This window comes from Neofelis nebulosa, chromosome 6 (genome assembly GCF_028018385.1).
Source record: "Neofelis nebulosa isolate mNeoNeb1 chromosome 6, mNeoNeb1.pri, whole genome shotgun sequence".
Lineage (NCBI taxonomy): Eukaryota > Metazoa > Chordata > Mammalia > Carnivora > Felidae > Neofelis > Neofelis nebulosa.
The window spans coordinates 101,885,529-101,899,377 of NC_080787.1; the positions used below are offsets into that span (position 1 = coordinate 101,885,529).

The 13,849-nt window shown below is 35.1% G+C and overlaps 2 protein-coding genes across 4 annotated transcripts in view; one reads left to right on the top strand and one right to left on the bottom strand.

Moving 5' to 3' along the window:
• Window positions 1–6,907, top strand: part of ARMC2 (armadillo repeat containing 2) — a 135,054-nt gene extending 128,147 nt beyond the window's left edge. Inside the window, exon 19 of the mRNA XM_058734904.1 lies at window positions 6,084–6,907. Within this exon, the coding sequence (XP_058590887.1) occupies window positions 6,084–6,103 (20 nt within the window). The 3' untranslated portion in view covers window positions 6,104–6,907. The remainder of the gene's footprint in view (window positions 1–6,083) is intronic.
• The window catches only part of SESN1 (sestrin 1), a 118,432-nt gene that overhangs the window by 1,687 nt on the left and 102,896 nt on the right, over window positions 1–13,849 (bottom strand). For all 3 annotated transcript variants that reach the window (XM_058734906.1, XM_058734907.1, XM_058734909.1), the window contains exons 2-9: window positions 13,433–13,498; window positions 12,453–12,653; window positions 11,648–11,830; window positions 9,214–9,456; window positions 5,498–5,645; window positions 3,672–3,784; window positions 1,439–1,629; window positions 49–193 (exon numbers count right to left, since the gene is read on the bottom strand). In XM_058734906.1, coding sequence (XP_058590889.1) covers window positions 49–193; window positions 1,439–1,629; window positions 3,672–3,784; window positions 5,498–5,645; window positions 9,214–9,456; window positions 11,648–11,830; window positions 12,453–12,653; window positions 13,433–13,498 — 1,290 coding nt within the window. The remainder of the gene's footprint in view (window positions 1–48; window positions 194–1,438; window positions 1,630–3,671; window positions 3,785–5,497; window positions 5,646–9,213; window positions 9,457–11,647; window positions 11,831–12,452; window positions 12,654–13,432; window positions 13,499–13,849) is intronic.

Consider the following 13,849-nt stretch of genomic DNA (forward strand, 5'->3'; position numbering starts at 1 on the left):
AGTAAGAATCACTGCTAAGTTACAGGGCAAACCACAATAGGTACATACCTTCTCAGAGTGCTTAAACTGCCTCCAGAAGCTATCATACATTCTTTTGGTAACCTTTTCGGGAGTGCAAACAACAGTCTTGATATAAACTTTAAAGCTACGATCCAATAACTGGTTAATTTCACCATAGTCATAGTCGTCATATCTGTTAAAAGATAAAGTGAGAATTATATATTTTCAATTTATAGTTTGATTTCTTTTGAAAGTATGGAAATTAATAAATGCTGTATTCTTCTTCCCTCCCTGTGTAGGCAGTTATCTCTCAAAAACAACTGCTTTATAATGTTTAATTGGAGGTGAATGAGTGAATAGAAAGAGGATAAGAAACAGAGAAGTTAGGGAAATGAATAGAAAATTTGCCAGTACCCAAGCAACAGTATATATTTATAATCAAAGAAGCAATCACACTGAGGAAATTGTGGAAACAATTTGAGTATTGTTAAAATTAAGAAGTCCACAAATTAATACTTCTGGTTACTACTGCATGATATATAGATCATAATCCACTTGTGTAAATGAAAATAATAATTGTTTTTCCCCATGTTTCCAGGAGTTTCTGGTATCAGATGAGGAAAAAAATGGTGGGGGATTGGCAGATGATTATTCCAGAGGGAAGGATGATTTATAGTCAGCCTCACAGTGTCTACACTTAGGATAAGCTGTTCTGCTTTAAGCCAAGATGGTTACAGTCACAAGTGTCTGCTCTGCTCCACTGAGTTATAGTTTCTAGAACATCCAGGGACCGAAGTCTCTTGTGTTTCAGCTCTTGCAAAGCTGGTTCTACTACTATTCTGGAAGCTAATAGTCCAGTCACTGATAAAATGAATAGCAAGAGAAAACCTGATTTTACAGCTGAAATAATCAGAAAACCCTATAGCATAGTGTTTATGTACATCTGTTAGAAGGTGGTATATAATGGCTGCATTTCCTGCATAACATAATATGGCTGAATACCTAACAGGATATGAAAGTTTTGCATTTTGATGAAGTATCATGGGAGCAGGTACTCTTCAGAAGGAGCTTGAGAATAGCCAGGAGGGCACTATAAGGGTACTTAGTTCCAAGACGATGATACAAAAAGAAAAGATATCAAAGATGTCTGGTGACAAACTTTTCCTCTATGGGCCAGCGGCAATGTCCCTAACTTTCCCTTCTGCCTAGCTAGGAGAGAGGAAATAAACCAAGCTGCATTAAATTGGTTCTTTGACTCATAAGTGGCATAAAAATAAGCTATTGGGGAAGGAATGGTTTATGACTATTATGTTATACATATATGTAATATATATATATACATATATATAGTGCATCTCTGTGTATATATGTTCCAAGCACTTGAATAATTTAGCTCAAAGGAAAATATTTCTTTGTAAACATAAGAAAACAAACTAACCTTATTCCAAACATGCAGTGAATATAGTTCCAAATAGCCCGTCTAAGCATTGAGGTATCAACATCTTTGTGCATTGCCATTGTATTATAAGTAAGATTGTAAGCAATGTGAAATTTTTCATCAATCAACTGTCCCACATCTGGATAAAGGCGATTTACCAAAGAATAACCATGGTCTTCCCAGCAATAGTCCTAAATACAGAGAACAGAACAAATGTGAATAATTAAAATGTGGCCAAGTATAGTTCATATGGCAAAGCAGCAGACCTAGGTGAGATTACTGGCAGTTGGAATCCACTGCCTTTTTAGTATGTTCTCTGCAGCATGCAAACCTTTTGTAATTCAGTGAGCTTAAAAACCAGTGGAATTCTAAACACAGGCCACCCATTTTCAGCTCTCTCTCTCTCGCTCTCTCCCCATCTCCTCACTCAGCATCCAGAGATGGCCCATCTTGGAAGTCCTCTCTCCCTTTCCATTGCTGCAACTATTTAAATGGTTCTCAAAGTTTGTAAATTTTTAATTCAATACAACCATCACTCATTCCTTTTCCTCCTACCTCCTAATTCTTAGCATAATTAACTGAATCTCCTAATTAGTTTTCTTACACTAAATCTCCCTGCTTCCTTTCTTTCTACCTCAAGCAAAATAAGCCCCTATGCTACTTCTACGTTGCTCTCATATTTATTTTCCTGAAACACCTCTTTGACATGTTATTACTCTGGTTAAAACCTACAAACCTGACCGATTTTGAACTAGCTTCACAGTAATCAGAAGTAGGAATCCTTTGCTTGAAGCACTCAGCAGCCCAGCCAATTTCTTTATGATCGCTTCCCTCAATCTAAGCTCAATTATTGCTTATAGTCTCCTCTGCTTTACAATGCCCATGCTTTTGGACCATGCAAATCTCTCAAATCCTAACTCATGCCATAACATTTCCAACCCACATGATCTCTTCAATTCTAATTATTGTATTTCATGACACAATTATACTATCAAGTAGAAATATTCTGTAACTCTTCCTTGTGCCTAATTTTTGTCCCTTTAAACATCTTCATCCCTTGAGCGAAGAAACACAATTTTCTAGTTCCCAAATTTTCATAATTTTGATAAAATAGTTATTAACACTGGACCCTCACAATAACTGAGGAAGTTGGGGATAACAACTCATCTGAATTAAATATTTACCTAAATTTTTATACAATAGGCTATTTAAGAAATACAGTTATGCTGATGTTTCTATTAATGGACTGGATTGAGAGCAGTCTTACAAAGCTTAAAGAACAGAATAAATTGATGAATTAATCAATCAATAATTGATTAACTGATGATTCTTAACTTTTACTGTGGGAACAGAGAATACAGCTACTGTTGCTCCTGAGATATATTTGCAACACACTTTTAGCATAGTGCCTCCTACCAAGCAAGAACAAAGGAGGAGCCTAGTAGTATCCTAGAGGACCACTAGGTACCTAAGTTTCCATAGACTCAATAGATACAGAATTATACAGAGGAAGTTTTAATGTATATTTCAGAGTTCATGATTTTGGAGCTAAAGAAACTGGGTCTACCAAAAATAATTCTACTCCCCACATCACTATTTATGTGAATCCTCTCAAAGTTTAATTTAAAACCCTCAAAAATGTTCATTGCTCCAAATAACATTCAGTACATATTTCACAGGGAATTAGGATACTGTAATTGTCATGGTTTACTGTCTGTGCTATCTGTAAGAACTCATCCAAGTTATAAAGAAAACAAACCAAGCAAAAGCTTACTCTCCCTAAAAAAGTAAATAAAGCACATCTTTTACTTTTGAATTTTTCATCCTCTTTCCCTCTACTCACTTTTACATAATGCTTGGGATGCTGGGGACATTTCTCTTGTTACTCAGGCCTGGTGCATATCAGGGCCTCACTTTAATGCTAAGGCTCAATAGGAGAGGAGGAGAAAAACCAATGCTATAAATGCTAGTATTATTCATTGTTTAGATATATTATGAACTTGAGTTTTGGCACACCATCTGGGAACCTAACCCATTACTGTAATTTAGTTTTATGGGTGAACGTGTTTTGATATCTGATTTATGAACTTCAACAATAAAATAAATATATTTAAAGGAATTGCCTGATAAAGAAAAGTTACTTCTTCAACATTCTAGAATTCTCAAATCCAGGGGGCTTTTTCTTATTTTAAGTCAGACTGAACTATTTCTAACTAGTCATGTGCAATTTTACCTGTACTCGAAATGTTGGAACATGCATCCCGTGTCTAGAGAAATCCTTATAGCCGTAACTAGTATCCTCAAAATGACGAGATACATCTCTTGCTGGTGTAACTTCTTCATCATCTGAAATAATTAAAAAAAAAAAGCCACTTAAAGCTTTTCAAAAACAGAATGCTAGTTAAAATTCATTTTACCTATAATAAGTAAAAACAGGATAGCCCTCTGACAGTGAGTAACCAACTTAAGTCTTAAAACCATAAAGAGAAGTAGCTTACTTACCAATAAATGGAATGTAATCAGATTCTGTTATAAAAATATTCATGGTTGAATTTTTTATGCTTTGCATTTTTCTCTTTCCTATATACCCTCTGTGTTCCCAGTTCTACTTAAAAGCATGTACTTAAAGTCTGAACACGCTTTTGGATAATCTTTATGGTGATAAATCATCTATGCTCTATACTTTAGCACTTGAATGATTTCTGGTTAAATATTAATGTCCTACAATATATAATATGATCTAACACCTCAAAGGGTCCTAGAAACAATACTGCAATGGTGAATCATTTTTACAGTGTTTCCTGAAATGCTCTAAAGCCTTTCTGGATTGCTTTCATGTTCGTTTGAAGTAAATAGAAACAAAAACTTTTCCTCAAGGAGAAACAAGATAACATCCAACCTTCATTTATACAAATTTGATTTTTTCTGGGGCGCCTCGGTGGCTCAGTCAGTTAAGCATCTGACTCCTGATTTTGGCTCAGGTCATGATCTCACAGTTTGTGAAACTAGGCTCTGTGCTGACAGCAAGGAGCCTGCTTGGGATCTCTCTCCTGCTTTCTCAAAATAAACTTTAAGAAAAAATGTGATTTTTTTGTTTGCTATTAGGAAACTTGGTATTTAACACATACACTCTTTCGCTGTTATCAAAATACATTTCCTGTAAATTACCTGATTTATATATTAAATTGTATAGCCTGTATATAAAGGCCAAACATAAAGAATTTACATTTGTCATCAGTTGTCTAACAACTGACAAATCATTTCACAAATCATTTTATTTTAAAGCTAAAAAGTAATCTCAGGGCTTATAAAATTTCCTAATTTTATTTAATTTCTTTAATGTTTATTTATTTATAGACAGTATGTGACTGGGAGAGGGGCAGAGAGAAAGGGAGAGAGAGAATCCTCAGCAGGCTGTGCAGAGCCTGACTCGGGGCTTGATCTCACAAATTGTGAGATCATGACTTGAGCCAAACTCGAGTCAAAGGCTTAACCAACTGAGCCACCCAGGCACCCCCAATATTCTAATTTTAAAGAAGAGAAAAAAGAGAGCATTCATATGTTAAGTGCCTTACATTCACAAAGTTTATTAGCAGTGATTTTAGTATAAAAACCCAAATCAAATGTCCTCTTTTAGTCTAGTGCTATTTATACTATAACTTCTTTTTCTAGGTTGCCTGCTTTATTTATAGGTAGGAACACCTATGCAATAATAGCTTATCTAAAAGGAAAAACATATTTGGATTTATGTTTTAAAACTATTATCTAAATTCTCTAGTACAATTAAAAGATAAAAGTAAAAAAAAAAAAAAAAAGATAAAAACTTATCTAAATTCTCACCCCCCACCTGGGTGGCTCACTCTGTTAAGCATCTGACTCAAGTTTGGCTCAGGTCATGATCCCATGGTTCCTGAGATCAAGCCCCAAGTTGGGCTTTGTGCTGATAGCGTGAAGCTTGCTTGGGATTCTCTTTCTCAAAAATAAACAAACATTAAAAAAAGTGGGGATCTTTTTTGTAAGCAATAGAAATTTTGTTGACTATGTAATGATTGCTTTTACCTGAAGAGAAGACAAACATGCTCTCTCTTTTTTCTATTTCAAAACGTGAAGCCATCTCTTCCTGACTTGCCTCTTCTTCATCTCGACATTCCTGTAACTGCCTCATCTTTTCCATGAGGGCTTCGACCTCAAAGAAGGAATCACTTACCTGAAGAGAAAATATACTTAATGTTGTATATTTCAGACAAAGGATGAAATTTAAAAATTTTCTTTTATTAAGACACAAATTCTTATGAGACAATATAGGAAAAATAGATCTTATAATTTTAATGTACATGAATGAATAAAAAAATGAAAATATTTTGGTGTACATATACAGGTCTACAGATTTTAAAATAAGTTTTCTAAGAACACAGTATTTTTACCTTAAAAAATTAGTAATAATGTCATTACTGTTAATGCTAAGTTTTAAGAATTAAAATTTAACACTAATCATCAACTTACAATGGCTTAAATAAGATACAAAGTTTAAGTGGTTTTGCTTCAACTTTGCGCATTTGGGCACACTGTCAACACGTGTCTATCATCTTCAAATTATAGTAATCAGCTCGAATTTACCAATTAAGAATGAAATGTGTCCTTACAGGGCTGGAATTCTCCACATGACCTCTGCAAATGGGGTTGGCAACTGTCACTTGCTGGGATGACTAGAGCAGTGACATCTGTATTAATAGGTCTGACAGACACAGGAGGACTGGCCAGTGGACTTGAACTAGCCAAACAATACCCTGCTGCATCCTTACTATGGAACTGGGATCAAATCTGTGGAATTTATCTTATAAAACAGTAAGAAATCTTCCAATTTCAAATCTCAGTGTTCAAACACAAAACTAATGTTTTCCTCATTATACATATATTTTGCTAGGAATGTTCTTCCCCTACTCTTATACTCTTTTCCTGGTTTACACCCATTGGTCCTACTCATGTCAGCTTACTTGCTTTTCCTGTCCTGTCCCTCCATCCCAAATCTTGCCACCCTAATTATTCTCACACAGCATTCTGCTCATTCCTTCAGAGCACCAGATACAATTTGTAATTGTTACTGCATGATACTGGTTTAATGCCTGCCTCCCTCAAACCAAACCTTCATAAAGACAGGGGACCTGTCTAATTTACGAGTATATATTCAGAGCCCAGCATAGTACCTGGCACATAGTAGATATTTGCAAAATATTTGTTGCAGAAAGCTTGTAAGGATAATTCTACATTAAGAGACAAAAAATCTATACTACTGGTGCTTTATATTTTCGTATGGTCCTAACAGTTATACTGAAGCACCCTATAGTGAGTACTTCCTCTCACAATTTCATGATAGAAAGTGTTTCTATGATGTATTAAAGGTTCTTCTGGTACATAGTTCTCCTTAATTACTCCTAAGAGAGAGTCAGTGGCCAAATAAAGGGCTGAAAAGAATGACCCAAGGTTTACAAAAAAAAAAAAAAAAAACCCAAAAAAACACAAAAAAACCCCATATATATATATATATATATATATATAAATATTAAGGTTTTTGTCAACTCACATTAAACTTCATTATACTACCTGTTTTGTGTAGCTACCTTCTCCTAAAACAGCCCAAATTTTAAGTATTCTTATGAAAGACAATTATTGATTGATTTAAAGTGAAGAAGTAAAGGAAATAAAGTACATTTCTTTTGCTACTTAAAAAATCTATTAAAGTTGTTAGTGTAAAAAAAAAGCATTTAATTTTGATATTAAAATGTTAATATTGCATGAGGAAATTCTTTTGGTTTTTTAACCACTTGTATCTGAATTGAACTGAGTCAGACATCTGATACGTACCTGAAGAATAAACTATATTAGCTCACTGACAAGTGCCCTCAGTGTGGGCCATAAACCTTTTAAATAGCAAACTCAGGGACGAGTAGAGAAATTTAAAATTTCTATTATTTTACTACTAACCTCATGTAACAGAGGAATAACTAGAAACAATCAAGTACTTTTTTAGCCTTGTGCTATTTTTTTTTACCCTTTACCCCAAAAATTTTATTAGGGAAAAACTACAGAACATTTACAGTACAATGTTTACAGTCACAATGTGTACTGAACTGATTTCCCAAAATATATTACAACTCAAGTTGACTTGTTACATTCAAAAACCTACTTCTAAGTAGTCCAGAGTACATACATACCTAGTGCTCCAACTGTACCTATGTACAAACAAACTAAAGCTATTGCTAATTCATCCGTTGTTCAGGAAAGCATTCTTGCCTTTCTACACTCCCACACAAAAAGTACAAATTTTGGAATTTTCTGTAATGAAAGAAGGCGTGTTCATGTAGTACATACCATTTTAGCACTAAGAGGTGGCCTCTTCACGTCATATTAAAAAGAAGTGGTAGATATCTTTTCCTTTTGTGTAGTTGAACCCATCCTACATTCCAATTCTCTCAAGCACTAATACATGAAATACTTATGTGGTTGAGGAAGATTTAAGGCAAGTTCTGGCCCTTCTAAAGGCACTGTAAGACTACCCCCAACCCCATTATTTTCTTCAGCCTTGTCCTAAATCAAAGGTGGGGAAGGACCACAATCCAACTCCAAGCATCCTAACAACTGATATATATATTTTTCCTTAGACCATCTCATATAAGTTTTAATAAATGATCAGTGGCCAATATTACGGCCTATAACATTAATCCAGGTGGCTCAACAGGGTGAAACTGATGGTCTTGGGCCTTGTGATCAGCTCACAAGTGATCAATCCTGGGAAAATTATTTTCCTTCATGTGCTAATCTCACCATATGTAAATGCTACTTTTTATTTAGCACCTGATAAATAATACCAGCTGTACTAGGCCTTTTATTTCTTTAGAGACATTTCATTTACACCTCAAATAACCTTATGTCTGACCTCTATTTAGACATGAAAGAACAGAGGCTCAGGGAGGCAACCTGCCCACAGTCAAATATATACATTAAAGGTAATTCGACCTGTTCAAATCTGTTTCAAAGGAATAATATAACCGAAAAATGTATGCATGCAAAGTATTCAGAAGACTGTGATGTTGTTTCTGTGATTTCTCTTTGGAAATCTTTTCACTATAGCAAAAGAATGCAAAGGGTATTTTGACTCATTGTATTCAGGAATTAAAATCTGCTTATAGAACATTCAACTTGTTCTACTCTGTTTCAAGGGAATAACAAAATTGAGAAAATCTAAAACCCAGAGAAGGAATAGAAAACATTTTAATAAATTTACTTTCACTTACATATATATTTGTGCCAAGTTAAACATGAAAAAGAATTTTAAAAGGAGAAATTTCTAGATAAAGGCTGATTAACTCTTCTAAAAGATAATTAAGAAACCAGCCTGTTTCTTTTATGCAAAAGAGAGGAAAAGAATGTGATCAGCATCAGGGAGTCTCCACCACTAACTTGCAGGGTCTCAGCCTCCCCTCATCTCACTGCAGCACCCATTCAACACTAGCTGGCTCTCATGGGGCATATGCTGGTGGCTCTTGATCCTAAAATTACACTTGAGTGTAACCTCCTAAAGGGTCTTATAATTTTATATGTCCCTTAGCACTAAACTACTGCTGAGCATTTATAGGCAGTCAGTAAATACTTGCTGAATGAACAGGTAGAGGGGCTTAACAGGGTAGGTTTTCTAAGAAGTCACATGAAAAAATAATATAGCAGCAATCATTATGATTAGTCTTAAGACAATCCTGTAACAAATAATAGATACTTACTGAAACATTTCCTGCTGAGTTGACCTGCATCTCATCCACACTGTGATTGCCATTTGTAATGTCACAGATGCAGTAGTTACTAACAGAAGGAGGTCTGAATGTGTGGCCACCATCACAATGAATTTCTGGACTGATTCCACAGCCAAATGTGAATGAGGCAAGAGAATGATAGTGTGTGAGGAGAACCACTGCATGTACCAGTTCTGCAAGGGACCAGCTGTGCTCTTCAGCTTTTAAAAGTCCCTTAAGAAAAAAAAAGAACATACTTTTATACTGGTTATGGTGTTGGTAAAAGTAAATAGTTCATCTTGGTATTTAATCTATTTAAAACAGGGGCGCCTGGGTGGCTCAGTCGGTTAAGCGTCCGACTTCAGCTCAGGTCACGATCTCGCGGTCCGTGAGTTCGAGCCCCATGTCGGGCTCTGGGTTGATGGCTCAGAGCCTGGAGCCTGCTTCTGATTCTGTGTCTCCCTCTCTCTCTGCCCCTCCCCCGTTCATGTTCTGTCTCTCTCTGTCTCAAAAATAAATAAACGTTAAAAAAATTAAAAAAAAACAAAACAAACAGGATTAGGAGGCACCTGGGTAGCTCAGTCGGTTAGGCATCCATCTGACTTGATTTCAGCTTAAGTCATGATCTCATGGTTCATGGGTTTGAGCCCCACATCAGGCTCTGAGCTGACAGTGTTGAGCCTGCAGCGTTGAGCCTGCTTGAGGTTCTCTCCCTGCCCCTCCCCTGCTCATGTGTGCAGGTGCACGCATGTGCTCTCTCTCAAAATAAATAAATAAACTTAAAAACAGGAGTAGTCACTGTATAAAACCTAGGATACAATTATAATTTGAGACACATAGAACCCAGAGTTTGCTAATATAATTTGTTATGAATTATGTATTTACAAACAGAGCTTAACATAACCTGATAATGACATATTCATTATTATTTTGATTTTCTGAAATCCTGATTTTAAAATGTAATAGAATGTTTTTTGCTTAAAAGCAGTTGCCATATTTCAGATGCCAGATTCTGAATGCTTTCACTGTTAGTTCAAAGTCTCAATCTAAATGTAATAAATCTGTATTTAAAGTGGAAGCTACTGTATAAAATATGCCTGTGTTTTTCTTTATTATCAAACTGTCTCAAGGAATTTTAAAGGCAGTAGTTTGAACTTGACTCTGCATATTCCTAAATCATCAAATTATAATTATTTAAAAAATTATGTTCAAGGTAAAGTCTACGATTCTTCAAAGTCTTGCATATCATATCCCTTCTGCTTCATTATTTGTTTTATAATCCTGTGTAATTTTGCATTACCAGACAATATAATAGATACTACATTAATCAATTTCAGATCTTATATCTTAATAAGATGCTTCAATTATATAATAGTATTGAAAATGTTTTATGAAATAGAAAGATAAGCCCAAAAATATGTTGTATTTTTAAGAATTTCTACTGCATGGTAGATACTTTTAGGGAATGTCAATCTACTTAGAACCAGAAGGCACTGATTTAAATGGCATTTAAAAAAGATACACAAGATGCCACTTTACACCTATCAGAATGGCTAAAATCCAAAACACTGATACACCAAGTGCTGGTGAGGATATGGAGAAATAGGAATGCTCATCCACTGTTTCTGGGAATGCAAACTGGTACAGTCACTTTGGAAGACCTTTTCCCAGTTTCTTACAAAGCTAAACACAGGCTTACCATGCAATCCAACAATCACATTCCTAATTATTTACCTGTTTTGAAAACTTATGTTCACCAAAAAACCCCTGCATGTGAATGTTTATAGCAGCTATATTGTAACTGCTCAAAACCAGAAGTAACCCAAGATGGCTTTCAAACAAACTATGGTAACTCCATACACTGGTGTATTATTATTCAGTAATAAATAAAATAAATTTTCCATGGGAAATGCATGGAGGAACTGTAAATGCAAACTGATAAGTAAAAGAAGCTCGTCTGAAAAGATGACATACTGTATGATTCCAACTATGTAACATTCTGGAAAAGGCAAAACTATAGACAGTAAAAACATCAGTAGTTACAGGGTTTCAGGGAGATGAATAGGTGGAGCCCACAGGATTTTTAGAGCAGTGAAACGACTCTGTATGATGGTGTAATGGTGGATAGATGACATTAGCATTTGTCAAAACCCATAGAACTATACAACACAAAGAGTGAACCATAAGGTAAGCCCCAGATTTTAGTTAATAGTTAATTGATCAATATTGATTCTTTAATTATAGCAAATGTTATACTAATGCTAGATGTTAGTAAAAGAGACTTGGGGGGAGTCTCAGGAGGGTAGAATATGAGAATATTCTGTGCCATTTTTCTGTAAACCTAAAATTGCTCTAAAGATTAAAGTCTATTTAAAAAAAAATCTTTTTTTAAGTGACACCTTAGATACATTACACTTCTACTTACCTCAATATGTTCTTTGGTAATAAGCCAAGGTCTATGGGCTAACACTTTATTAAGTTCTCCTAAATTTTGTAGTTTTTGAGGAGCATTCTCTAAACCATTAAGCCATTTGGGGTCTCCACCAACATGAAGGAAATCATTTACATGGAGGTTCACTAAGTAGGAACACTGATGTCTTGCTGCAGCCTTAAGAGAAAACAAAAAGATCAATCTAACTATAAATATTAAAATTTTAAACTATGAATATTTTTCCTTTATAATGGGTAAAACAGCAAGTGTTTGATTAGTCCGTTTGCAAATTTTTCATAAACCACAGAAATGCAGTTTCATATAAACATTAAAAAAAATCACACACACCATAGAAAGACCTCAGAAATATCCCAAAAACAAACTGAATAGCTGATAAAAGTATTTGAGCCTTAGGAACTGTATTTATATAACTTTCAGATCCTCAGATTAACTTCAATTAAGGTGCCAACCATAAAATAATGGAGTATAATTTATAAATCGAACAGGAGTAGTGCCACTTATGTCAATGTGAACTATTTGTTAACAGTGGAATAGATCCTGTGTTCTTCTTTATTCTCATTTAATGGAATGGTTCTTAATAATGTATAAATACTTGTTTCTTTTTACAGATACATCTGAGAGTATACTTATTTAGTAAGAGGAAAACCACATACTACCTAACAGGAATCCAATTAGAAGTCAGAATATAAGTATTCATCCCTGTGTTTAAAGCATTAACCATCTCTTAAAACGATTAATAAAGGAGGCAGAAGGAATTTTTCATTTAATGTTTACAAACCATTATTCCAATGTAGTGCCGATAATGTAGGGGCAATGGCCCATCCATTTGCAGTAGATAGTGTTGAGTCTTTAGGAAACTTTCTAGATACTGTGGGTGAAAAACCATCACTAATGTAATGTTATCCAAACGACCCAAAGCAGCAAAAGAATCTGCAAATAAAGCATGCATCTGTGCGTCTTCACTTCCCACTTGGAGAATCTGTATGAAAGAGAGGAAAACCATGGTTACATAAATTGTAAATTGGTGTTAGAATGCAGTGCATACGTATTTTTTTTAAGTGTCATCTACAAGCAGGTTAAATTTGGCTTGAGAGAAAGGTTATAATTCTGAAACTTTAACTCAACTAGCAGCAAGACAGAAGAATAAACAGTTGAATATTATGTAGTAGGTAGTAGGTAAAAAACAAAGGCCGAACATTAAAGGCCACCTAGATAGGCTGCTTGCAGACTTGGCCAGAATCCAGATAAAGAAGCAGATTTAGATTATCAAATTTGCAGAGCTTGCAAACGGACTCTAAAGACTTTACCCTTTCCTTATAACGCCTAGTCTCAATTTAAGGAGAACCAAAATTTAAGGAGATCTAAAGCATAGGAGTTTTACATATTTAGAATTAAACATCCAATCTAGCACTGACACCAGCCTGTGGAGATGGTCAAGACCAAGTAACTCAGCTTATGAGCATGCACCTAACTAAACATCTAAATATAAAGAGATGGAGCATTACTGGTCAAAAACAAGTCTTGCCTTTCCTAGATTAAATATGGGTGTTAGAAAAGCGTCATGAAATACTAGAAATCAACATGACTATAACAGCTTTCTAATCCCACAGATTCACTGCCAAAGCATGATGATTAACTGCGATCAACTCTGCGTAAAACATGTTGTTGTCCAACAGTTGTTCAGATGCCAAGATGTGGGTCATGAAAGCTTTTCCTTAAAAGCATACAGTTCACTATGTACTTTCACAAACAACATACCTCCTTTTCTGGGATGAATCTGCTTGGTCCGTGTCCTAGTGGTCGAGGAATTCTAATTCCAAGTTCCTAGAAAAGAAAATTACACCATCTCAGGCCTCTCAGCAGTAAACAACATGAACTGAGGCTACAGGAATGGGAGGAAAAACAACCAGTTGAACAGAGACAGGCTTGTTTTAGTGGTTTGTTTTCATGGCCATATATACATACCAACTCCTCTGTTTGCATCATATGGCTGACAAGAGCTTATAATACGACACAGACTAAAAACAATAAAACCTGTTTCACTAAAACCAGAGTTTTGCATAAAGTACTTGGCAGAAAGTCTAGAACAGAAAGTTCAGCACATAGCAACCAACCCTGTGGACTGTCACTGATACAAAATAAGACCAATGTGTTTGTACATCCAAAACTCAACCA